The sequence below is a fragment of the Macadamia integrifolia genome, chromosome 4, assembly GCF_013358625.1.
Source record: "Macadamia integrifolia cultivar HAES 741 chromosome 4, SCU_Mint_v3, whole genome shotgun sequence".
NCBI classification, from domain to species: domain Eukaryota; kingdom Viridiplantae; phylum Streptophyta; class Magnoliopsida; order Proteales; family Proteaceae; genus Macadamia; species Macadamia integrifolia.
In genome coordinates this window covers 31,421,645-31,449,439 of record NC_056560.1, presented here as the reverse complement: position 1 = coordinate 31,449,439, position 27,795 = coordinate 31,421,645, and the positions used below count along the sequence as shown (strand labels likewise).

At 40.0% G+C, this 27,795-nt stretch overlaps 1 protein-coding gene across 2 annotated transcripts; it reads right to left on the bottom strand.

Moving 5' to 3' along the window:
* Window positions 1-19,789: 19,789 nt before the first annotated feature.
* On the bottom strand, window positions 19,790-21,983 carry LOC122075544 (F-box/kelch-repeat protein At1g57790-like). Of its 2 annotated transcripts, XM_042640607.1 has the most exons (3): window positions 21,683-21,983; window positions 20,815-21,179; window positions 19,790-20,679 (listed from the first exon to the last, which is right to left on the bottom strand). In XM_042640607.1, the coding sequence occupies exons 1-3, from the start codon at window positions 21,718-21,720 to the stop codon at window positions 20,108-20,110; spliced, it is 975 nt and encodes a 324-aa protein (XP_042496541.1). In that variant the 5' UTR covers window positions 21,721-21,983; the 3' UTR covers window positions 19,790-20,107. The 2 variants fall into 2 exon arrangements, with proteins under 2 accessions (XP_042496541.1, XP_042496540.1); XM_042640606.1 differs by having other exon boundaries at window positions 19,790-21,179.
* Window positions 21,984-27,795: the final 5,812 nt, after the last annotated feature.

Sequence of the window (27,795 nt, the reverse complement as noted above, 5' to 3'; positions counted from 1 at the left end):
GTAATATGGGGGATAAGCCAGGTAGTACTGATATGGCGATGGCATCATGCATAGAGGAATGCCATAAGGTGGGAATCGTGGAGTCACCATAGGAGGTGTATCCCCTAGCTGGTCTTGTGGTGGTACTGTAGGTGGTGCACTCCCTTGTGTATCCATAGGTGGTGCTCGAGGAGATGCACCCCTAGGTTGAACTCCGGCACCTGGCACAACAGGAGGATCTTATGGAAAAGATACACCACGGGGGTGTTGGCCCATTTACATGGGGTTCATCTATTAGTGCATAGCATTCATAAAGGCCCGCTGCTGCTGAAGTAATTGTTGCTAAAATGCTTGTTGCGACTGTTGAATAAGAGCCACAAAATCATTGGGAGTGATAATGGGAGGAGGATCCAGGATTTCTTACGTAGGTGAGCCTTAACTATTTCTTTTCGTCTAGGACTCACTCGGGGTCAAGGTCCACGAGGATTGGGTGGTCGTCCGACAAGACAGAGACCACGTGGGGCTCCTCGTGCACTACTACCGGATCTAGTGCGTACCATGATGCTTTGTACATGAATTTGCATCAAGTTAAGTATGAATTAAGTGCCAAATTTATTTCCTGTAAGCACAATCAAATGCACATTAGGTTTATGGTCATGTAATCATAGCGCATTCATTATCATAGCACGCATATACAACATCATCTCTTATATAAAGACATAACCAATCACACACGAGTATGCATGCAATTTATCGTTCAATAGCTTATATCTCATGCAAAACTGGGGTCCACAAGGCTTGAGGAACAAATCCCCAAAATTTTGGACAATTTGGCCCAAAAACCCACACCAGTGGGTTATACTAGTGGGTGGGCTAGGTTTAGGACCCGCCGATCACGCGCGCGACACTATTATGAGGGTAGAAAAGCCCTCATTTTCCAAACACTCTCATTTCTGTCTTTTCCCTCTCTTCTCCAAATCGCCTAAGGCAACAAGAGAAAGTCTAGAAGCCCTTCACAAGCATTACTTATGCCTACATTTGGATTCACAACTCTCCAACACTATCCTCAACCTCAAGTAAGTGGTTTTCTCTTCATTCTCTTTGGGATTTTGGTTGTTCTTGTTCCATACTCTCTAAAATCCGTTTTTCTTTTGATTTTTTCCAAATAGAAAGAATGTAATGTGTGGGCAATGCTATTTACTCCATGATTTTCTTCCTTATCTATCACATTTGACATTCCCATGAATTGTTTAACCCTATTTTCCAAATTTTTTATTGTTTTAGGGTTTTTTCCTATTTTGTCATCAACAATGTTATGACATGCATACTTGTATGAAATTGAACCCTCCTTTATTTATTATTGCTAAATTTCCTCAATGCTATAATATCCATAGTTTTTGCTCCTCTTTATGGAATTTTCACTTTTTCTTCCTTTGGAAATCTGTCAATGCCTTAGATTGATATTAACTTTGGCATTTGCATGAATCTATGCCTTAGGTAAATGCTTCCATTATTGTCTTTTATTTGTATAATGCATCCATGTATTCTGACCCTATGATGTCCATTTGTCAATACATGATTTTGTCAACTTACCATTCATGTATGACTATATTATGACTATGGCATTACATTATAGGGCTTCTTCCTTTTATTTGTCATTCAATATACATTGCCCATACCATGTACCTAATATGAGTGTCATTCCATTTATTTTCCTCCTAATGACCTTATTTCCTTGATTATCTTTCATCCCTTATTTTTATAATTCCGCTTGAAATGTTGTCAGTTTCTCATGTTTTTCCCATGAATTTTGCAGAATGTCTTCTCGCAAGGGTAAGGAGTTGCCTCCTCTTCTAGGAGCGATAATGCCCCCAGCAGAAAGAGAAGGGATACAGCCACCAGTTCTTCCACTCCTCACACCCGTGCTAGGAGGAGTGTTTCTAAGGACCCAGAGGATTACGATGAGGGTCTATTTAGGAGCCTTGAGGCTGCATTCTCTTGGTCTACCTTCTCTAAGAGGTCAATCCTTATGGAGAAGACTATGGCGATAGCAGACTTCACTCGAGTTCAAATGCTCGAGAGATTCACCGCCCTTGGCTGGCAAGCCATGCTCTTAGTTGACTCGCTTTGTTATTTGGACCTCATCAGGATGTTCTACTGCAACCTGGAGGTGTCATTCAATGATCAGACTCCCCATTGAGTGGTTGGCGGGGATCTTAGGCATTTCTATGGAGGGCACTTGGTACTACTACCCTCCCAGGGGCAAGGCCCTCATATGAGCCATACATTCCAAAGTCATATCTATGAGACTATTTATAGCCATGCCGTCCCCTTGAGTCTGAGACTACCTTCATCCCAGAGGTCCTGGTTTTCAGTTGCCTAGTATAGTTCAACTTCATGGGGGCTTACATGGCCTACTGCATTTACATGGCTTTGGAGAATGCCTCACACATATGCCTCCCCTATGTCATGATGAAGACCATGGAGTACCACACTACGCACCCATCTGACGGCAACTATCCCCATGCCCGATCCCTCACCAAAATATTCTAGTATTTCCAGGTGGACCTTGAGGGTGAGGTGGGATAGTCTCTATAGGATAAATTCTCCTGGGGTATTTTGCGTAAGATGGAATTGTTTGATTTGATGGAGCCCGCAGTGGTGAATGTAGCCCAGGAGAAGGAGGATGAGGAGGAAGATGAGGACTATGTCCCCAAGGCAGAGGTGGAGGATGATGTGGAGATAGAGGATAAGGTCCCCATCAATGTGGCTCCACCGTTTCCAAGTGGGGCCTTTGACTTCCAGAGTATGTTGGATAGGTTGAAAGCACTCCAGGAAGGTCAAGAGAAGCTCCTGAAGAATTAAGAGGAGTGTGCTGCCTGAGATAAGGCTATTGAGGAGACCTTGGGGTATGTGTCCAAGGAGGTAGAAGACATAAATGATGATATGGACACAACCTCTAGGAAGATAGCGGCGAGTCTGAGGCACCTTCAGGAGGAGGTGGATTTGGTGAACCGCTGGTTTGACTACTATGATAACTGCCTCAACATCAACTCCAAATCTCGAGTGGAATAGATTATTGATCTAGATGATGATTAAGTAGGGCATAGCTTGTTTAGGATGATTCTTTTATGTGATTGTTGGTCCGAAAAACTATCTTCTTTCCTTTTTGCTCTAATTCTTCTTTTCTACTGTTATTTTGTGAATTCTCTCTAGTGTGTGGAAAATTTCTGTGGTTATGTAATCTCTCTTATGTGTGAAACATTTTGGTACTCTTATATTGTGAATGCATTATGTCAAAATTTTTAAGTTTTATGTAAATTCAGCTTTTATGTGAAGTCTTTTAAGTTTTCCCCAACCCCTTGTCTCATTATAGATACTATAGGCTTTAATCTTATAAGTTGTGTGTGATTGGAGGATCATGCTCTGATACCACCATTGTCACAACCCGTTCACATAGAACTAGACTGATAACTGGATTCCCTCTAGGTAACCCAAAACCATAGGATCATCTGATACAGTAACCACAGCACAACAAGCCATATGTACATGGAAATATGATAATGTAATTACAACGAAAGTTTTGTCATGTATAAATACTTGTAGATCCCCATATACTCTAGATACTCAAATTGTTATACATAATATAGTTACATGTGGACCCGTAAGAATGATATTTATACAAGAGATAACAATTTAATTATCGAGAGCATAAAAAGGGGAGTATACCAAAGTAATCAAAAGAGAATTATAAATAGAATCTGCTACTGTTGCCTGCAATGTAGTTCTCACACGGGCATCCATCTCGGTGCTCAAATCCTCCTGGGAACCACCAATCTCCCACTGGAGGTTTGTCGGTGGGACCCGACATAGGTTCCTCTACGGAGTAACCTATAAAATCATCTAAAAAGGTATGTACACAAGGGGTGAGCTCACTAGCTCAGTAAATGGAAAAAAAAATGCGCATAAGCAATTACAATTCACATGATACTATATGCATAAGATTTAGTTTAAACCTATTTCACCTAAGTAATCATTACTAGGTCATAGGTTACATGCTACTCATAGCCACAGTGGGTGTATGCCCCAAGTACAAGACACGTTCTCCATCCCATGATACGCCCATAGGGTAATCTGGGAAGGCCAATTATGAGCATTCGAAAAAATAAATCATGGCCGAACCATAGCAGAAAATAAAAACAGTACGATTGGCCCTCTGAATGTATCACCAAGGTTTCTAACTGTCCTAATAATCAGCCCGACGTATTTTTAACCATTACGGCGTTCTGCGACTGATGCTTTTCCCCCAGTGATAACCCAACATGTAAACCCCTGTTGGGAAGGATTGTAGCACGAGAGAATGTAAAATCCTAACCACATGCTTCTAGATGAGATAGTATGACAGCATAGTATTTCTGCGTCTCATTCCACAGTATACCAATGCATTTGTTTTCAAGCTGACTACGACATCTCTTCTACGAATCCCATACATGTTCTGCAAATCCTCATCATGATTCATTAATGAATAAATCCATGCTCAAGATTCACACTAAGTAACAATTAATTAGAAGTCTAAAGATACAGCAAGTTCATTTCTAAATGCATCCAACAATAGTCAAATATATGCATTCGAAATGTCAAGATAATATATGCATGAATAAGATGCCACAAACACTCCAAAATAAATTAAAAGTCCTCTCCCCACTTACCTAATCTTATAGGAGAATATACACTCGTGGTACGAGTAAGATCCGGAGTGAAGATGAATGTCTCGAAACCTATCGCAGATAGAAATTTAGAATACGTCTATTTCAAAACTATAAAAAGACGTAAATTATGGTCACGACACGTTTAATAAGGCAAAGAGAGTTGTCGGTAAGTTTGAGTTCTATCAGTGCTCATTTGGGCTACAGGTGGGTAGGAGAACCCACCTATGCAAACTGCCCAGGCAGACAACACCCAGACACCAACCGGTGGGTCTGGTACCAATCGGTCCTACCTATCGGTAGGACCCGAGGCTAACCCAGATCTGGTGGGTGCTACCGATTGGTTTTACCCGTTAGTAAGCCCAGAAGAGACTGGTGTTATGGTACCTGTCAGCCTTACCCACCTGTTGGACTAGAAGCCCAGGTAAGACTGGGGGGTCACACTGGTGGGTCTGATTACCCGCCAGTGCTACCCACCATTGTTCTGCGGGTTTTGTTGAACTTCTTCTCTCCATATCCCACCTATTGGGAACCCAAGGGGGGTTGTTCCAACTTCATTTCCCACACATTTTAGGCATTATCTACTTGATCATTTCATGGATCTAAGTTAACATCAAGGTTTTGGGAAATAAAATCATACCTTGGCTCAAGAACCTCAAAACTTAAGATCCTCTTTCCAAACTAAAAGTGTCACCTCAATACCTTCAAATCTTGGTTTCCCTTCCTCAAACCTTCAAAGAAATCACATAAGGGTTCCATTATTTCATTGACTTGACCACACACAAAAGAGTTTCATCACATTCCAAGGGTTTATGGCATTTTTTACCTCAAAATGTAGATCTCAAGGCACCAAACATTATTCCGACAACAAAAAGGTAAGATACGGCTCCAAAAATCAAGGGGGAACCTTCTTCCCTCTTCCTTCTCTTCTTCTTCCTCTTTTCTCCCTCTTCTTTACTCCTCTCACCAAACTTGCTGAAATCATAAATGGGAGAAAGAGGGAGACATAAATGCTATTTATACTTTGGTTGATAAATATCTTCTAATGTTTGTTTGGTTTTTGTCCCTTTATGGGGTCAAAACACATTAAATCGCGATTCTGGGTGAAATAGCTGACATTATCAGGCACATGTGACTTTATTACGATGAGAAACCTGAAATACACATGCTAACCCAAGTTAGGCTTGCTGGGGCCCACATTTCTCCCACAGGCGGGTCACACTGGTGGGTCTCGCACCTTGGCTGAAACAAGGCCAACCTTGCTGTATTTTGGTGGGAAACGGGATCTTGACGCGTATCTCACTCTCACCACGTGTTGTGGACTAAGTTCTCATTATCCAGTACAATAACATACCTTTCCTACTCGTACATGGCTTTATGGTACGTTCAAGGGCATGACTTAGGCGTGCGAATCACATCGGGTACCAGCTCAATCTTGTCCGACCACCCAACATTTGATATCACCCTTGCTGTCATGCATCATAGGGCACCCTGCAAGACCAAATCGAATCAACCGGTCAATAAACCGGGTTTAGAGAGCAGGGTTCTATGTCATCTGTTATATAAGCATTCAACAAGTTGTCTATATGACTTCAACCCACATCAAGCCACATACTCTTACCTATTGAGCTAAGACGACCAAATGAACCTAGGTAGCACCAAGCCGCGACCTCCATGACCATCTCCATCTTCTCCACAATCGATTCCCATCTCTCCCTCTTGGATATTCTTTATCCCTATTTTTTCTCACCTCTTTAACTCTAGTCGTGAGAAATCCTAATTCAGATTCCATCTTTCCCATTATTGAAGTTACGCCCTCCATCCTCATCTCAAAACCCTATAATCAAGCCGTTAACCTCCATAGCTGAGACCTCATCTTCAACCCTTCTTGTATGAGATGAATGTGTTTCTGAAGATGGCATTGAATCCTTTACAAAAAAAAAAAAAAGGTTCCTTGTGTACTGAATGTCAAAACTATTTTCATACTGACTATCGAAATCGTTTTTGTACCGAATAAATACTGTATCGGTACTGACAATTTGAAATTATTTCCGATACAGTACGATTTTGGTATCTATGACCGAGCTTATGTACAACCGAAATCATACTGAATACCGAACCTATTGACACCCTTAGCTTATGTTGCCTTTCTTTTTTCTTTTTGTTTATTTATTTATTTATTTTGTTATTTATTTTTATGGAAAGAGAGAGTTCTCTGAGGAAGTAGCATTAAGGGAACACATCAATGGGTTGTGAGAAAATAGCATCGACCATAGGAGGGGCAGCAAGATCATCATGTGAGAAGAAAATAGATAGATATAGAGATGCTAGCATACCCTACCCCAATGGCTAAGAAAACCTTCTTTATCTTTTTGTATATATTGGATTAGACTGACAAGGTGTTTCATTTATAAAAATCAATCTAAAACTAATAGCTATCTATTTGGTCAAGGATTTAGTTCACGATCACCACCGATACAAATCGGTTGTATCAGGTTGGATCCGACAATTTAATACCCAAGATTATGATACCTTTTGTTTTAACTATTTTGTAAAAAAAAAATCCGAATTATGGAAAGGACCCATTTTTCTTCATCCATGGTTAAGAGAATCTCTTCTTTTTTTTGGTAAAGTGACTAGAATCTCTTTATTTTAAAGACATTTGATTAGCATGGGGAAGGATATTTCAAACCTTTTACAGTAGAGATTTTAAATAATATTGAAATGAGAGTCTAATCACAAGATCACATCACTAGTGGTGAAAAAATTCTTCCTTTTTCCACAGTGAAGAAATTCTTAATCCTTGTGAAAAGAGGAACCAGCCATCTCTCATGATTTGGAGTTGGGCCATGATAAAGAATATTGATGTAGGGTCTGATTCTGTTTTTATTTGCAGTTTTGTACTAATACCAACGTGAAAGAAGGATTCAACTGCTGCTTTCTGATTGGGGCCCATGATTTACCAAAAATAAAAGATTGGGGCCCCATGGGCCATGCCCTTCATAATGGATTTGGGTTTATTCTACCATGAGATGAACGACCCTTACTGAGTTGAGAATTATCTTTATCTTTTGCTTTTTCATAGATTCCCTTTCCTTAAAGCCACGTAGACTAAGGATTTAGTTAACGATATCGATACGTAGCACTTGTATCGGTCGCCGTTGATATCAATATCATCAATATGGATTCAATTGTATTGCTTTAGATGAAACAATTTTATCCCAAAGACGTTGATACCATTTTTTTTTTTTTTTTTATTTTATCTCCCAAAATTTTGTATCATCAATTCGGTATCGGCCAAGTATTGATATCAAATCTATCGATCATAATGTATCTGATACCGATTCCCAAATCCATGCCATGGACTGATAAATATAGTAAGTGACTGTTGGATTGATTTGGGATCTTTTTATTGCTAAATTTGATGGCATCCCAACTTTATAAACCATCATCATTGGACATTGTCACTATTTATTAATGAATCTTATTAAAATGAAAATTTTGATTATAAGGGTTAATCAGGTTATGGCAGCAAGACTGCATTGTCCAATGCAGTTATCTCTCCTTCGGTAAATATGAAAATAAAAAAAGTAGGTTGTATTTAGTTTAACCGCCAAAATTAGTCTTTACTATATCTATCTTTCAATTATACTGTGGAGGACAGCAGGTTGGGCATGAATTGGTTACCTTTATCCATTACATCATCTAATATTTCATTCCATCGTTATGTTTTTCAGATTTTCAGCACTCAAACCTACCAATAAAATCTGTTGTTGCATTTATTGATGGGGTTTAGAACTCAAAGACAAAGAAATGAAGAGGGGTGATCAGTTTTTATAGAGGAAAGTCTTTCATTGGAGCTAAGTGTAAGGCCAGCTAAGGATTTTAAGCTTCAATTATGGAGGTAGGAAGTGTGAGTGGCGATGCTCTTCTTTTGGCCTGTAGTCTTGGGCTCCTGCATCTTCTCATCTTTTCAGATTACCAACCTCTTATTTGTGCCCTCAACAACATTGCTTCATCTTTGGATTGGTCTACTTTAGCTATAGTTGATGATATTCTAGCACTTTCTTCTGATTTTTTCACAATTAATTTTGTTTCATCCTATGAGTAGGGAAACCCATTTCCTCGCTAGAGGGCTTTAAATTTTTGGTTTTCAAAAAATTTATGGATTAATCCCCTCCCCCTTTCCTTGGCAAGAGGTTCTCTCTTGCCGATTTTAATGAAATTCTATTTTCTATCCAAAAAAAAAAAAGGGGACATGATTCTTGAAAGGCAATGGGGACCAATGGGAGTGTGCACAAAAGTATTAATAAAAAACAACAACAACAATCATAACTTTATCCCAACTTGATGGGGTTGGCTACATGAATCTCATAAGGTTTAAGATAATATTAAGCATAAGAATAGACGTTCTAAAAAGAGGTAAAAGGAGGTAGAAGAAGAAGTTAAAGCAATAGTCAAAGCAACATCCTTGGAACATCTTCTACAGGGAGTCAGCTACACGGGTCTTTGTCCTCCACTTACTTCTATCTGCGGTCATACATGAATCAGTCCCTACCAACTACATATCTTTTCTCACCACTTTGTCAATAGTCATTTTAGGTTTGCCTCTCCTTCTAGCTTCCTGTAATTGAAATTGGTCAGTCTTCCTTACTAAGGCATCCATGTGTCTCCGTCGAACATGGCCGTAACACCTCAATCGGTTCTCACGGAGCTTGTCCTGGATTGGTGCAACTCCCAACTCTTTTCTAATACAATCATTGCTTACTCTGTCTCTTCTAATATTTCCGCACAGAAGTATCAATAGGAGTAGGATTTTCATCTATTGTGAAGGTAGGCCGGCCATTTTGCATCAGTTTGGGAGTAGGGGTCACGTTGCCTTTCATGATTCTTTTCCTATTTAAGGGGAAGTAGTTCTTTATTCGGGAGTGCAACTTACACTACACGTAACAAAAAACATCAATGTAAAATTAGAAAAATGGACAAGAAGGTAATGAACAAAATGGAAATAGGGGAAAAGGACTCCGTGAGGGAGTGTGGGGGCTGTATGGTTACGTCTAGAAAGAAGGGGGCAAAATGACCGCCCCATCTCCATGAAAAATGGAAATACCGGTCCAATTGATGCTTTTATGTGCACAGAAGTGATCGGTTCAATCCGGTCTGTATTGAACTTAAACCGATTTGACACCTAAAACTGGTTTAATGAAACCATTATTCTCTCTCTTAATCTGCACCATCCAGCTCAGCTTTGTCACATGTCTTCAGCACCTAGAATAACACAAGAATAACAGAAGATCTGGACCTTGGATTTCATCAAAATCTACCTTCCCTGTGAAGGGTCAAAGAACTTGATTCTGCCATCTTTAGCTGGGGATAACAAAATCCATGTAGATTGGTTTCCCACATGGAGTGAACGTTCAACATATTGAAATTTCTTACAAACACAGGACCAATTGAGGCGTTGATCTCCAAAATCTGTCGTGAAGAAATCCTCAATGTGGGCCGGACCAGGGGTTGATCCAATCGATCCCTCACCCTGTCATAAACCGTATTGATAGAAAGGTTCCATGTCATGGTTTGAGGAATCGGATCTGCCCATGGTTTCAAGTATTGGCCGTATCAGGTGTATAGGATTGGTATCGGCTGAGACCTATTCTCAATCCCTGACTTGACCGATTTGGATTGGTGTTCCGTATCGTTTCAGGGGTAAAATGGTAAAAAAAATAGCAATTTTTAGAAAAAGCAGGGTAAAAATATATCGATACTCACCTAAATCCTTGGATCTGCCTAATAGGTCAGATTGGATTAGTATCGGCCTGATCGATCACAATTCTTGGTCAATACTGCATTGTTGGATCCGTATAGAAGAAGACTAAAAAGGATAAAGAAAAAAAAATTCAATTTTTATAATGACAATCAAGGGTATTTTTGTCCAACCAGGTTCAATATTGAATTGACATCAGCCCTATCAGATCTCAAGACCGATTCCGATATTTTAAACCATGTTTCCAATTTCATATGTTAAGTTGAACCGTTTCTTAAGTGACCAAATAAAGCATTGAAAAATTTAGTACTATAAAAATAGTGCATGCGACTAAGGGTGTGAATGTACTTAAATATGAGCATAGATGATTGAATTTAAGATTAAAATTTAGAGAAAATTGCATTGCCACCCCCCAAACTTTGGTCTTTACTCAATGCCTCCCTGTGGACTTTTGAAACACCCAAGACACCCCTTGAAAATTCAAACAATTCCAAATCAGTCCTTGCCGTTAGCAGACCGTGTTAAGTGATAGAACTTCTGTTAGTTTTTTTTCAAAATGCCCAAAACAACCCCGCCTGTTGTGAGTGGACAATATTACCCTCCCCTTCCCTTCTAAACTCACACTATTTCACTCATATGACTAACAGATGCCCAAACTGAAAAGACAAACCTACAACTACCGTGAGAATCGCTCCCCTCCGACGTACGATTGTGAGCACATCTCCCCTCGGGCGTGTGATCATGAGCACTGTTAGTAAAAATGCATTTAAAACACGGTTGCCGTTTTTGTACGTTTAAAACGCGTTTTCCCGTATGCTACTATACAATGCGGGAAAAAAGGGAACAGCTAGAAAATTCATTTAAAACATTCGTTTAAAACGAGTACCCGTATTTTAAGGGTAAAATTGGAATTTTTCATATTAAAAAAAAAATCGTAAGGTAAGTGTAACTAGGGTTTTTATTTTATTTTTCTCACTTGTTCCCCAACCGCCCAGCCCAAGTTCCCAACCTCTCGTCTTCTACTCCTCTCCTAAGTGAACTGAAGTGCTGATTCTACTGAACTTAGCCACTGAAGTGCTAAGCTCACTGCTCACCTTCTCTCTTCACGAGATGAACTTCCATTCAATTGTTTAGACATTTTGGATGATATGTATGGAGTTTTTTTATATTTTGGACATGTTTTTTTTATTATTATAGTGTTTTAATTTTTAATTTGGAATTTACATTGGATGCTATATTTTGGATGATATATCCATGAATATTTGTTGTTGTTGTAGTTTAGAACATTAGATGTAAGTATACAAGTAATAATCTCTCAAATTACATGAGTATACTGCCATTTTTTTTGTTTCTTTTTTTGAAAACTACACATTTAATACTTGTACCGTTCGTTTCCGTCCGTTTGTTGTTCCCTGTTTTTCTGACCGTACCATTCATCGTTTTTATCTGTTTAAAATACATACCGTACGTCTCTGTTTTTTTGTCTTTCCCGTTTTAACTAACAGTGATCGCGAGCACTTCTCCCCTCTGGCAACTTGTTCGGCCAAGGTATTTCGTTTAATAGATAGTCCACCAGAAGGAGCCTTGCAAGAACCCTATCCATCTGCTTGGAGCAGGGCAAGTTGATGCTGGATAGAATTATTACTTTTTGTATGATGATTAAGTTTAATCATCTATTAAATGTGTTGCATATTAAAAGATATAGATCGTGTCAGTTTTCTTGATTTTGATTAACAAAAAGAGGTTATTGATTTAGAGAATTTGGATGGCAAGGGGTGCTGAGACGGATGTAGCTGAATAGGTTCAACCCAGAAAAACTTAAGGGTAGCCTCAGAAAGTGGTTGGATGGGGCACTGTTGGAAAGGAATGATTGCTTGCAAGTTGAACTGTAAAAGGAAAAGGCTCAAAAGAACTTCCTTCAGGCGGTGACTGACGCTTAATGTAAAGTATGATCCTTCATAGACTGAAACTTGAAGACATTGTTTGTGCAACCTCATGCAACCAAGATTGATGTTGCCAACCTCAAAAAGTAGAGCGAGGCTGAAAAAAATAATAGATTAATATGATATGCTATATAAGGAGCTTACAATATAGTTTATTTACCCGTTGGATTCTACCCAAGGTGTTGGAAATTTGAGTTTCTTGGAACCAGGAAAGAAATGAATAATTTTTTTGTTGAGTTTCTGATACTGTTCAAAATGAAACATGATTTAGGCTTTTAATTCCAGTATATCTGACTTTGCTTTCCTATGTTTCATAGTAATGGTCCTGCTCTTTTGTTCTGGCACAGTAAACACTTTTACCATTGGCGTACCTCTTTCAATGACATCAAGTGGAGTTGCTCACGATCACATGCTGGAGGAAAGAGGTGCTCATGATCGTACGTCGAAGGGGAGCGATGCTCACGGTAGTTGCAGGTTTGTCTTCTCGGTTTGGGTATCTCTTAGTCATATGAGTGAGATAGTGTAAGTTTAGAAGAAGAAGAGAAATGGAGAGTAATATGGTCCACTCACAACAGGCGGGGGTGTTTTGGGTATTTTGAAAAAAAAAAATAACAGAAATTCTATCACTTAACACAGTCTATTAACGGTAGGGACTGATTTAGAATTGTATGAATTTTCAGGGAGTGTATTTGATGTTTCAAAAATTCTAGGGGGCATTGAATGAAGACCAAAGTTCAAGGGTGGCAATGCAATTTTCTCTAAAATTTAACATGTTGCCAATTTAGATCATTCCCTAATTAGCATCACTCAAATTTGTCACATCCCACATTCATATGGCAAAACAAAGTGTCCCCTTCCATTCCACTGATTCTCTTCGTGGGTTCCCACGCAGTGAACTATTTGCCAATTATAACTGGTTGAAACCCTTGAAATTAGCCCAAATTTTGCAAAAATCAGTATCAATGAAATTTGGTCAGTGGCATTTAAACTTGCCACAACTTGCTGTGTATGATACATGGATGGATTAATGTGAGTGAACTTATGTGATGGAGAACTCTACATTTATGTTATTGGTCAAATTTTTTTCTTTAAACAAGTGTAGAAAATGATTGAAAAGTGAGTTCTACATGAAAACAAAATTTTTTTTCTGATAACAACAACAAACAACTCTATTTCATGATAATAAAACTTAATTGTATGAATTTACATATGTTACCCTCATTGGATTTTTATATCTGTGTTAGGTCATGGTCATAACACATCTAGTGACTACTCTTTGTCACAAATACATCAGGATGTGCAGCATCCACCAAAGAACACCACCTTCCAAATCTGTATCAGGGTGGGTGCATGGCTTTGTTAACACACGATAAGTTTTTGATCTCTCTCTCTCTCTCTCTCTATATATATATATATATATATATTATATAGGGAGAGGGCCCTCTGTGCAAGCAGGGTACTCTACACCCTCTCACAATGAATTTTCTAATCATTCTTTTTCATTTCAAATAAATAATAATATAATAATTCCATGTGAGATAGCATGCAGCATGCCTCAGGCTCAAAGAAACCTTTCCCATATATTATACACATTCACACATACAATTGCAAGTGAGCGGCTTTGGATTCGGTGAACCTTCAAAGGGGTTCATCGAGGTTGTTCCCTGATCTCTTATTTGTTTATCACTGCAATGGAAGAGTTATCCAAGTTGTTGGATGTTTATAGAGATATGAATATTTTTCATGTTCTTAAACTGAGTAGGTTTTGTCTAGAAATTTCTTACTTATTATGCGCAGATAATACTTTTGGGACGAAATTTAGCTGCAAGGCCTGTGGCAGTCAAAGAAATGGAATCTAAAAAGGCATTTTAGAAAATACTATAACCTAGGATGGTATTTGTGAACCCTAAGGGGAAGTGAATATTCCATTTCTTTGGCTTCCAGTAGGAGATTGCAACTAAGTAGCTGCAACCCGAGTAGCAGCCAAATTTTTTCCATACCCTTTGTCTTTTGTAAAGCTAACCAAAGTGATATCATTATCTTGATATTAATTCTTCCCTTATTTCAGGACTTGGCAGGACAACACATCAATTTTGAAAAGAGTAGAATTATGTGAAATCAATTTTTTATTTATCGAATATTGGGGATTTATGATAGTAAGGATCAAGCTTCCACATACCCTGGTCACCCAGTTCACATCCCTTGCTCCAAATCTCATGCCCTGTTGATTGTGTTATCCAACGTTATTTCTCGTCTTGGTGGCTGAAAAATACCATTTCTCTCACAAGCAGGGAGATTTGTTTATCTACACACATAGACTTTGGATTTGCTGGTAGTGCCCAAGAAGCAGAGCATCAAGAACTCGAAATAGGTCTCACTGGAGCCTTTTTGGCCAGTTTCTAAAAAGGGGTACTTGGTGCATGAGGCTCCTTTATGTGTAAGGTCCAGTGGTGAGAACTATGCAGTCTCACTCCAAGAATGTCAAGAAGCTATTTCGACAACCTGACCACCAGATCACAACATTCGTATCTTACCATTCGACAAGTGTGCCCCGTTTTTGTTAGTTTCTCATCAACAGAATTTTGTAAAGATTCAAAGGAGACAGAATTCGCTGATGCTGAGAAGCAACCTTGGCCATGGGAACTCTTCACATATTTATATGATATTAAATGTCGGTAACATTGTTCTGCTGATTTCTAATATATATCTTCTTTTCATAAAAAAAAAAAAATATATATATATATATATATATATATATATATATGGTCCCAATCTTTCACACAAGTTCCGTTATCTATATTCGCCTTCCTCTCTCAATGGGGCTCTAAAAACAAAGTCAATTGCTGGGACTTCTATCCCATTCTAAAACTTCCCCACCTAATAGACAATCCAATGCAGAGTCTGAAGATTTCTTTGGAAGTTGAAAGTTCATCCCAAATTTAAGATGTTTCTGTGGAAAGTTTTAAGGGGAAAGATTCCGACTTAAAAGCCTTCAACCTTTTACGGATTTAGATAACAGATCTGTGTTTTGTCATTCTGAACCACTCAGATTTGACATATTTTTCTATCATGTGGTTTCTCTAAATGTGTTTGGTTTACTCTTGCACCTGTTTCATTTCATTTTTCTTGAATCAATCTCTGTCCAAGTTAGATATATTCACTCTGTTTACTTTGCTTTTCTAACTATCCATTTTCTATGGCCTGCAAGGAATTTGTGTTGTTTATTTCAACGTTCCATTCTTTCTCCTGATCATGTTGTGTCTAATATTCAACGTTGGGTATGTGATTTGGGACTTTTTACCTATGTTTTCCTTGCCCTGCCCTCCATGCATATATGGCTTGACAACCCAGTTGCACACAAACCACTATCACCAACCGATCTGCCACTTTTAGATCATCCAGTTCTAATCTCTGCGGTTTTCTTTTATCATTCGTTGTCTTCTTTTGGGTGAGCATGTGTTATTTTAGAGCACTGTAACTTTGTCTAGAGATGTATGCATTTTGGCTCCTCAGAAGATCCACAAGCAGCACACATTTGAGGAGTTCTCCAAGGGTTGCAAGGAGCACTGCAAATGGGAATGTTGAGACTCGAGATCTATATCAGTTCTTCGAAGGTGGTCTGTAGGCTTAATCAAGAGTCAAGACTACCATGAATGTTGGACAAAGCAACTGATCACATACATTTTGGATATTTTGAGTGCTATGTCTGAGTTTGTGTTTGTGTTTGTGTTTGTTTGCGTGTGTGTGTGTGTGTGTGTGTGTGTGTGTGTGTGTGAGTGAGTGTGTGTGAGACCTGCCCTAACCTAACTGATTGATACACCTAGAATAGATAATTAGACTTTAGGAAGCAAAACCATGTGATCTGACGCATACTCAATTTATGATACAAGCATCAACCAAAATCCACTTGAAGCAACTTTTTCCTTTGAAAAAAGAAAAATAAAATAGATACATAGAACTAGAAGCTTCAGAAATTACTTATAAAGACAGGCATAACATTCAGTAAAGCTTTTCACACAAAAGATGACTCATCTCCTTGAGCATTCTATAACAGCAATAGAGAAGCCAATGCAATTTTACATTTCTTAATACTAGAACTTCAGATAAAATAACCTAATAGAAACATTATCAAACTTGTAAAGTTGCACATGTCCTCAAAATAGTATTAGGTCCAAGATGCCCGAATTTGAACCTAAGAAATTACAACCTCCCAGTTAAACTATTTGGTTTTTTACAGTTATGGGTCCTTTCATTGGACCAACCACAAGAGTGTCAGCTCTCAATTCTGCCGATCAACAGGCATCGCTAGTCTGGTTTTTCATAATTATCGATCAAAGGGTTACAGAATCAAGATGACTTGTAAGGGAAAAGGTCTACCTAAGAAATACAATAGACTTCAATAACTAAGTAGTCATCTGATCTCCATCTTGTAATGTTCTTGATACTGCTTAACACAAAATTCATATTCAGCCATTGGGGTTGGGTTTCCTAAAATGACAAACAATAACTGCTGGCTATAACTACTATTTGACAGTTTGGTTAGCACTCAAAAGTTCATGGATGCGTTCCCATTATCCTTCAGTACCTCAGTGTTAATTTCTAATCCCTCTGAACTTCACAACAAATCAGACAAATGTTTCGAAAATCATTTTAAAAGCCAATTCCTTTTCAAAAAATTAGGATCAATGGCAAACAAGAAGAGACCCATACAATGTGCACCATGTGGTTACAATAGACCACAGAATTTGACGAGTGCAAGTTTAGAGCATATCCCAATCCATTGAATCGTTAGAATAACCATATCCTCTTTCCATACTAGAGAATTAGATGATTTTGATCGAAAATCATTTCATTATTGCCTTCTGAGCATTGTTTCAAAAAATTAGATAGAATATGCAAAATATTTTAAGTCTCCTTTCCTTTCTAATCCCAACCAGACAGCTGCTAATATGTTCTTACAATCGACTCAGTTGCACCTTCTTCAATACTAAATGCACCATACAGCCTTTCATATCAGGTACAGAACAATATGCTCCTGACATACATGCTGGAAGAGCATAAGGTCCACTAAGAACAGACAAAGGTACAGCATCAAACAGCTGTTACTGCACCCCACCATCCCCAACCCCACCCCCAGCCCCCCCCCCAAAAGAAAGAAAAAAAAAAAGAATAAAGCACACTCATGGCAGCCTACTATTCTTAAAGTTCTTTTTTAAAAGGATCTACCTGTCTGAGTCTCACCCAAATCTCATAGGCAGCAAGACAATAAATAGGGAGGAAGAATATGGTGTTCGCATAATGCTTAAAAATAATTCTGCTTTCAAAATTTTCAACAGGATCCAGGCAGTAAGACATTGACTTTAACTGTATTTTATACACCTGGCTCCATTCTTAATAGTTTTTCCATTAGAAAAGTGCCAGATAAAACAATATATCTAAATGAATTAACCATGGCTCCATTCTATAGGACTGTTGTGCGTCCGACTATGATGTATGAGGCAGAATGTTGGGCAGTTAAGAAGTGTCATATAGAGAAGTTATGTGACAGAGATGAAGATGTGTTGGAATATATAGTGTCCCCATCGTGATATGGTTATCTTAGTTACTTTCCAAGTTAGATTAGATTGTTTACCTTCCTAGTTAGATTAGATCTCTAGTTTCCTAAACTAGAGTTAGACTAGGATCGTATTTCCTTTTCCACCTATGATTGTACTTGGATCTATTTATTATAAATATACGCTGGAGGGAGACTACTAGACACATCGGCTGCTCCTCTCCCTTGCCGTCTCTCTTCTGCTTCTTCCTCATCTCTCTTCTCTCAAGTTACTGGTTACAGATCTTTGGATTTCTATAGGATGTTAAGATGGATGTGCAGCCAACTCAATTATCACACAGCTGACAGCTCCACAATTGAATAGAATGTAAATTTGTAAGCAACTACAATTTTCTAAGGTAAATGCGTACATAAAGAAGAGAGGACCTACTAGGGATTATTATTTATTTGTCAAGGGCATAATTGGTAGGATAGGTAAAATATGGACAAACTAGGATAAAGGATAGTGAGAGGGGTAGTCAAAGAAAGTGAAAATGAAATTGAAGCAAAAGAAAAAAAAAGGGAATCATGGGAAAGGGGATGCCTTCTTCAACCTCACGACAAAGAAGAGGGAGGCAGAAGACCAGTATAGGTTTCGGTTGGGAGAGCTCTCTAGTATGGCCGCACATCAATTGAAGGTTCCAGGTTCACGTAGCTAGTCCATCGTACTCTGAAACCCAAGCAAGAAGCAGTCAAAACATTGAATCAGAAGCTAATCAAAAGTTCTGCAAATATCTCACGAGGCAGGAATGGAGAACAGGTTTGAAACTTAGCCAGCAACTTCAGATTCCAGCAAGGTTTCGAGCCAAGAAACATGTAGGTGGTATCGTTCGGAGATAACAAAAGTTATCCCCAAAGTTATACCGCCTGAAACTCCAATCAGATGTACCGCCAGAAACAGGGAAGCAATTAGGTTTAACCAAAACAGGAAAAAAAGAAAAAAGAAAAGGGAAACAAAAAATTAGTAACAGATCGACGGAGAAGGGGGAGAAGAAGAAGAAGAATAAATAAAAACAGAGAAAGGTCAAACAGAAGTGGGGGAGATTCAGAGGGCTAGAGCAAGATGAAGAAATAATGGAAGAAAGAAGAAGAAGAAGAAGAACAAACCTTAGAAGGATATCCCAGATCTGAATCGAGTGAGAAAATCCAGAAACAAGAGGGAAGTTTCAAGGGGGAGAAGAGGTCACACGACCTTGCCATGCCATCGTACCACTTGGGTAACAATAAACAAAACTCAAATTTTCATTATTTGAAATCTGCCCAATGAATTGGGTTACAAGCCCTACTTAATATTTATAAATAAATACATTAAAAAAAAAACGAAATCAAAAACTACCTAATTGAATTCTAGAACTGAAATAGAAATAAAATCTCCTAATTAGTTCCTAAAACTTAGTCTAACAAAAATAGAAGATCAATAAAACTCAAATTGGAAATTCCCTACTTGTCTAATAACTACAAAAAATAAAAGACTACATATTTCTCAAATAAAATAAATCCTACATTTCCTAGTGAACAAATACCAATCTTGGACCCGTTTCTCTCGGTCTTAGTTGCTAGATGGGTCAATCTGGTTCAGCCACGATTCTGCATCAGAGCTGCCACAGTAACATTAAAATACACAGATATAACGGAAAATAAAAAATGGGTTTCCTCAAGTCTGATCTGTTGTCGGAACATGGCTTCGACCTCACAATGGTGAAGATCAAGTTTTAACCACTTTCCCATATGTTGTGAACAAGAAATAAAAGTTACTTGCAGTTAGAAAATAAAAAATGAATAATCAAATCAGACAAGATATAACTAGTATAAACCCAACTATTTGCATGTTTACTCAACTTGACCTGCAAATTTCCATTTCAATATAATAAAACTCAAATGCTCTTCATTTGTCCCTCAAAGCCTAATCTGCCTTAAATGTCATCTAACTGATCGCTAGAATAGATAATTGGACTTTTGAAAACCTAAACCAAGTGTCCGAGACTCATACTCAATTTCTGACACAAGCAGCAACAAAAATCCACCTGATGCAACTTACAGTATTTTTTCCTTCTTCAAAAAGAAAAAATAAATATACCGAACTAGAAGTTTCAGAAATCCCTTACAAAGACATGCATAACATTTAGAGCTCTTCAAACAAAGGATGAGTCATCTTGGGTGGTTGGACCCAACCAGCTTTTGGAATTTTTCGCGCTTCATGCCACTGCTTAGCAGGATGGTACTTACAGTCATCTAGAGAATAGAAGTAGCTAGACTTTCCACGGAAACGATTCTTTGAAAAGTAGATACTGTTCCTTGATACATTTGGGACATCAGTTGCTGAAACAGAAGAGAGAGAGCTGACAAACACTGTTACACCATTCAAGCTGTCCATTTCAACCCATTTCATCTTGGTCAAGTCCAGTCGGAATACTATGGGATTTTCAGGATAAGATATGCACACCAATAGCAGCTTCCCCTTGGATTCAACTAAGTGTTTAGCTCTCCGTTGATCTAAGCTCAGAAAAGGAATGTTAGGTGATGGCACAGGAAGGATACTCCAAGTATGGTTCTGTGGATCAAATGTCCCTACCAAATTATCAGAAAATTCACTCAAGCAATAGAATAGTCCATTGCAGAAAACTGGACCATCCCCACACTTGAATAATGCACCATCAGTATTTTGGTACTTCAAAATTGTCCAATCTGCATCCCCTGGATGACATATGCAAATACAAACCCCTTGACCATGAAGATCAGTATTCCCAATTGCAAAAACTATAGAGTTAGGGGATGTGGGCACACAAGATAAAGCAAATTTATACCCAATAAGCCAATTTGGTAACCCACCGTGAAAGGGAAGATTGATTCTTGACTTGGTGAAGGGATTGAAAAAGAAAAGCTTAGCGACCAATATAGAAAATAACACCCAACCATCCTTGCTGCACTGGAAAAACGTATTACTTAGCTTTATGTTTTCATCAAAATAGAACTTGCCCTGTGAAGGGTCAAAGAACTTGATTATGTAACCTTTCCTGCCACCTATTGCTGGGGAGAACATTAGCCAAGGAGATTGGTTTACCGCACGGAATGAACGGAAGTTCTTACAAACACAGGACAAGCGGACATTATCTTCGTCGCAGAGACAGGACACAATAATCTCCAGTAGCTCTGTCGGAAGCTCAGACCAAGGCCGCAGCTTATCCACTCGGACCCTATAAAAGATTGCAATGACAACAAACAATTAAAATTTGCTCGTAAACCCCTGAATACTTCGATCTCTAATCAGACATTGATATAAACTGAAATATATCGTAAGCCCTCAGATGTGATTTCTCTTGGCACAAAATAAATTTCTTAACCCCAATACAAGGCCTCCGAACTCAAAACAAATTAAACCCAAACTATGAGATTCAAAATCCAATTCTTCTCCATACCCTAAATGCTTTTCTTTTGAATCCATTTACAAAACCAAAAAATTCTATACCATGAAGCAAATACAGGAACAACCTAAACCATGAAATCTAAATATGAGATTGCATTTCAAATCCTAAATTTTCTAAGATGATACCTAACGACAGAAACCCATTAAGACATTAACATGCTCGTTTTCTACCATAAACCCTGAAACTTATTGAATTAAAAGTAGCAAAAGAGTGTAACTAATTTAAAACCCTACAAACAGTCACAAAAAGAATATCCCAGCAGAAGAACTTACGGTTTCTCGGTTTCATTTGTCCGGATTCTTCCCGTCATGAAGAGAATCTGATAGGCGATGATGAAAATGTTGTCGGGTATAAACTATTTTTTTGGGAGCGGAAGGGTGTAGCTTTTATATTAAAGAACTGTGGGGCGTTGATCTACTGAAATCCTTATTTTGCAGGACAAAGAGAAAAGATCTACTGAAATCCATAACGATTTCTGACTTTTGGGAATGGATATTAATCAAATCCTTTTCCTTTCGGTTTCGATTCTGTTCAATGTTCAAAGCGTGAATGGTAGAAACCAACCCCAAATAGTTTAAACGATTTGAATTTTGGAATATGAAAGTTATCCAATTCCTTTTACATGTATTTTTTTTCTTTTTTTCTTTTTTTCTTTTTTTGGTAATGGAAAAGGGTCCATTTTACCAAGCATTGAATTACATCTACATTATTTAGTAAAATAAAGAAAAAAATTTGCATCCGCATTGATTCTTGGTAACAATATACTCGACTTACATGGTAAGCTAACTGCTTAAACAAAAGCATCAGTTTGTAAAAGGGAGAGAAACAAAAATTAGCCAAAGTTATTGAATTATATATTTTAAAATAATGAAAAATTACTTGCAATAACTTGAATTCACTACCATGTTATGCACTTCGTTCGAGTCACATTGTATCTCGAAATCATACCAACCCAGGTCCTTGGCCAGCTTTAGACCTTGGAGAAGGTTCGAGAGCTTGCATCGATACTTTTTCCTTCTTTTCCTATCATTATATAATCTGCAACCATCAATATGAAACTTCTTTTAAATTGAACACTATTATTGTTGTTGAGAATCTGTGTGAGGCTGACTGCCGATTTTGCACAAGCACACAAAGCAGAGGCCCGGAGGTGGCTTCGGGATTAGTCCTCCAACGCCCAAGTTAGAGACTTGCAAAACAGTGTTTTCACAAGAGTAATGGTGCGAATGTGTGTCCTTACCTCATTCTGCCTTGCGGGTCTCTTCTTATAGGAATATCCCTAGTAGACTCGTATTGGGATACATCCCTCCTCTTTTTTGTGCGTATCAGAAGCCTCCTTACTGACACTGAGGAGTCTTTCCAGTTGGAGCAACGAAGTATGTTTTCTTCTTTTTTAAGTGCTCCTTCGGCCCTTTTCATTCTGCTTCGGCCTTGGCCTGAGCTCCCAACCGAGGGAGGAACCTTCGATCTGGTCAGTTCGGCCTTGGCCTAAGCCCCCTACCGAGGGAGGACCCTTCTATCAAGTCCGAGTCTTTCCAGTTGGAGCAACGAAGTATGTTTTCTTCTTTTTTAAGTGCTCCTTCGGCCCTTTTCATTCTGCTTCGGCCTTGGCCTGAGCTCCCAACCGAGGGAGGAACCTTCGATCTGGTAGTCAGGTCCGCTAGGCCTTGGCCTGAGCCCCCAATCGAGGGAGGACCCTTCGGGCAGGTTCGCTAGACAGATGGTGGCTTGTGTGCTGACCCATGTGAGTCTCAAAAATATTATTAATGATGTGGCATGGCCATTAATGCTCAGGCAGTCATACCATTTTTTCTTCCCTTTATAAGAGACGGTGGTTATTTGTGGGTCACCATTGTTTTCCCTTTGGAGAGCCTTCCTTCAGTTTCAGTTTCAATTTCGGTGTCGATTTCATCTTCTTTCCATCGTTCGATCGGTTCCACTAGTTTTCCATAAGCAAGTGTCCGATGTCTAGTTCTACTAGGTATAGTCCTTCATCCTCAGAGAGAATGACATCAAACCAAAGGGGTCAAAACTCTGGGGACATCCAAGGGATGTCCTCGGATTCTTCACCAGACTCACCCTCTTCCCACGATTCATCATCTGTAACCACACCATCTGGGTCCGAGGGTGGTTCGAACGGCAAGGGGTTCAGAGAAAGGGTACTTGAGTCTCATGCCCGAACCCACGAGTCCCCAGATGTGGAGGCTCATAATGTTGTTTCCACCATGGATTGGGCCCAACTTGTAGAATTGAAGGCCTCCTATAGTATTTCGAACGCATTTGTGCTCCGAACACCAAAACCGATAGATAGGGCTAGCTATAGGAACCCTGACGAGCTATGCTTATACAAGGAAGCTTTTAAGGCTAGCCTTCGGCTCCCTTTCCATACCTTTTTTTGCCCAAGTGTTTTGGCACTACAGGATCTACCCGATGTAGCTAACGCCGAACGGATGGCAGCAGATGTTGATTTTTATTATTCTTTTCTCTCGGCATCGGAGACACCTCTCCCTTCCCCTCTTTGTCAATTGTTTTTTTTCTTCAGGCTAGTAAGGGGGTTTCAGGCTAGTACTATTTCAGCCCTCAAAAAGATCTTCGGAAACTGAATGGTTACCCTACGCCGATCCACGACTAGAAGGAGAAATTCTTCTTCGTGAGGTCGTCGGAGGGGGTGCCCTTCAACACAGTCTGGGACATCCCCGATCTGAGGACGGTGAACTCTGCACCTACCTTCTTCAGGACAGACGCGGAGTCAATGGCGATGGTGAGGCATTAAAGCACTTGTCCTCCGATTGAGTCCGATTGTCTTAAATCGGACTTTGTTTTGTTCAGATTCGGGCTTAGCCCGAGTGAGTCCTAGGCCATGGCTCGAACTTGTTTTGGCTTCAGACCTTCATTCTTTGTATTGACTTACTTCATTTAATTTTTTCTTTATAGTGCAAATTTCCAGGGCTGAAGCCAAGGTTGCTGTTGCTGAGAGACAAGCCCAGATGAAGGAGGCTAGAGTGCTAGAGGCGTAGTTGCATTAGGAGAAATAGAAGAAGAAGGGAGTTTCTACCTCCGAGGCTCCCTCTAAGAAGAGAGCTAGAGTTGAAGACCCTACTCCCGATGCTGTCCAGGAACTTGTTGCTCCTGGCCGCACCATATCGCCCCCTCGTGTTGTTTCTCCTGGTATTGACTTTCGAAGTCTGAGGGCGAGCCAAGTTTGGGCTGAAGTGGGCTTCCTCCCTCGCTAGTCTGTCAAGGAGGATGACACCCTTTCTGTTGCGTGAGTAGTTCAGGAGTTGGTGCAGAAGGGTACCCTTCTGAGAGATGCTGCAAAAGCTTAGGGCTAGGGGACGGCGACCATGATCACTAGCGCCTGTGTCTTCATGGCGGGGGTAAGCTTCGGCCCTCGACTTCTTATTCCTTTAATCTCTTTTTTTTTTCTTTTATTGATTGTGGGTGTTGCTCAAGCTCAGAACCAAAGTGGGATAATTGATGATCTGAGCAAGGCTCTGGCCCGAGACCTCGAGGCATCCGAACGTGAGAAGTTGGTTCGAGAATGAGCGTACTATCCTCCTTGAGAAGGTGGAGCATTTGGAGGCCGACATCCTTCAGACTCATTAGGAGTGCGACCACAAGCTTTTGGAGCTGAAGGCACAGATAACCGCGAGGCTACAGGAAGTTGAGGTCTGAGGGGTCAATCGGTATAAGGCCTTTAAGGAGTTCCGAGAGGAGGTCAAGAGCACCATTTCCCCTGGGTTTACCATGAATGCCACCGAAGTCCGAGGCTGGAGCCTCGAGTGTTATCCTGAGGTCTGTTTTGAGGGGAGCGGTCTCATCTTCGAGGAAGAGGGTGACTGAGCAGCTCCAACTGCTACCGAAGTGGCCAATGAGGAGGAGAGCAGTGGTAAGGATGAGGAGGTTCAGCTGTAGCATAAGGTGCTCTGACCCCCAGCCACGACGGCTCTGACCAAGATATTCCCAACCCTACCGAGGATGAGGCTACCCATCCGATGGACACTCCGCGTGGCTGCTTATGCTGTGTTCCTTTCGGCCTTCAGGCCTGGTTTTATAATTTGAGGCTTTTGGCCCTCTTCCGCCTTTTGGCCTTTTTCAATGTAATTTTGGTATTTGGGCCTTTTAATGAATGAACACCTTTCCCCTTCAAGTTCTCATCCCTTTTGTGATGTTTTCGGCTCTTAATGATTGATTTGGAATCCAAAGGACGACCTAAGTATGTATTGGCCCCGATGTTAGGGGCCTTAAGACTGACACTCCAGTTCATATGAATTTTTCTATGATATGTGCTTCGGCCAATCCTAAGTACGAGGGGTGGCCCATGTATGTATTCGGTTCGGTGGCAGGAGTATGAAGGCTAAAGCTCCTATACAGTAGATTTTCCTAAGTGTTGTATTTCTCTTCAGCTTCAGCCACAGAGGCATCCTTCATGTCTGAAGGTTTAGGGGTGTTGTTGGCGGCTTTTTTCCTCTTTTCATAACTTCGGATGAGCCCTTCGACTATCTCTCAACCTGTGAATGAAAGTGAATTTTCAGTGTAGGGCCAAGTTGTGACTTTGATCAAGTCTGCTCGGACTTGGCCTGAGCCCCCAACCGAGGGAGGACCCTTCAGTTAGGTTTGCTCAGCCTTAGCATGAGCCCCCAACCGAGGGATGTTTTTTAGTTATAGCCATTATCCAAAATCAATTGCTATGAATCATTTTTTTTTTTTTAATAAAAATCCTCTGGAACATTTAGGGATGAGAAACTAAAAATTGAGAGTACTTTAAAATGTAATGTACTAGGAGTTCAAAAATTCAAAAAATAACTACTAAGTAAATATGCATGTTTCCATGACCGGGGTACCCTTTCTCCCCTCGTAGTCTCCAAGTGATAGAAGCCTGGTCGTATTACCCTGGTGACTCTGTAGGGTCCTTCCCAATTTGGAGCTAGTTTCCCTTGGTGCTTCGGATCTGATACTTCCGTTCTCCTCAGGACGAGATCTCCCGTTCTGAATTCGTTTCTATGAAATTTGGAATTGTAATGCCTTCTAACCTTCTGTTGGTAAGCTGCGATCCTTTCCTACGAGTCTTCACGTACTTCATCTAGTAGGTCTAGATTAACTCGAAGCCCCTCATCATTTTTGCCTTCTTCGTAGTACTGAACTTGATGGGTCATGACTCCTATCTCAACTGGGAGTACAGCTTTAGTGTTGTAAGTTAAATTGAAGGGTGTTTCTCCGGCGGCTGACCTTTCAGTTGTTCGGTAGGCCCAAAGGATGTTGTTTAGTTCATCTGCCCACAACCCCTTGGCATTATCTAATCTCTTCTTTATTCCTTGGAGTAAGGTATGATTTATTACCTCTGTTAACCCGTTGGTCGATGAATAACCGACAGATGTCTTCCTATGCTCAATGCTGAGGGCCTCACAGAACGAACCAAAAGTTAGATTAGCGAATTGAGTTCCATTGTCTATTACTATCACTCGGGGGATCCCGAATTGATAAACCACCGCCCTCTTGAAGAAATCCCTTACCTTCTTCTCTATTATTGTGGCTAGTGCTTCAACTTCTACCCACTTTGTGAAGTAGTCTACTATCACCACAACAACTTTTCTTTGCCTCGTAGCTAGTGGGAACGGCCCCAGGATGTCCATTCCCCATATGGTGAACGGTACAGGGCTTGATAGGGAGGAAAGCTTGGTGGCATGTTGTTGAGGTATGGGGGCTAACATTTGGCACTTCACGCACTTCCTGACGAATTCCTCAGCATCTTTCCTCATGGTTGGCCAGAATAGGCCTTGCCACAACACTTTGTGGGCCAAGGCCCGGGCCCCTAGATGTTGGCCACATAAATCTTCGTGCACCCCTCAGAGAACATATTTAGCATTGTTAGGATCCAAACACTTTAGATATGGTGTGGTGAACCCGATTTTGTATAGCGTTTCGTCCTTCAGTAGGAATTGTGCTGATCTTATACGTACCTTCCGGGCCTCGTCCCTATCCTCCGGGAGCATCCCCTCCTTCAAGTATTTAACTACGGGATCCATCCAGCTGGGTTTGTTCTCACCGACGGGTAATCTTAGTGCTCGATTGGGGCAATACCGAGCGTCCTAGTTCCATATAATCTGAGGTGGCTAATTACGATAGTGCATTTGCACTAGCATTCTCCGCCCATGGTACCTGCTTCACCTCAAACTCCCTAAAAGCAATCATTTTTTCTCCTACCTTTGTCAAATATTTGGCCATCCTCTGTTCCTTTGCCTCATAGTCACCATTCACTTGTCGTACTACAAGCTATGAGTCGTTGTGCACCACCAGCTCTTGTACCATTAAAGCCTAAGCCAGATTGATTTCAGCTATCAGTCCTTCGTATTCATCTTCATTGTTAGAGGCTCTAAAGTTGAAC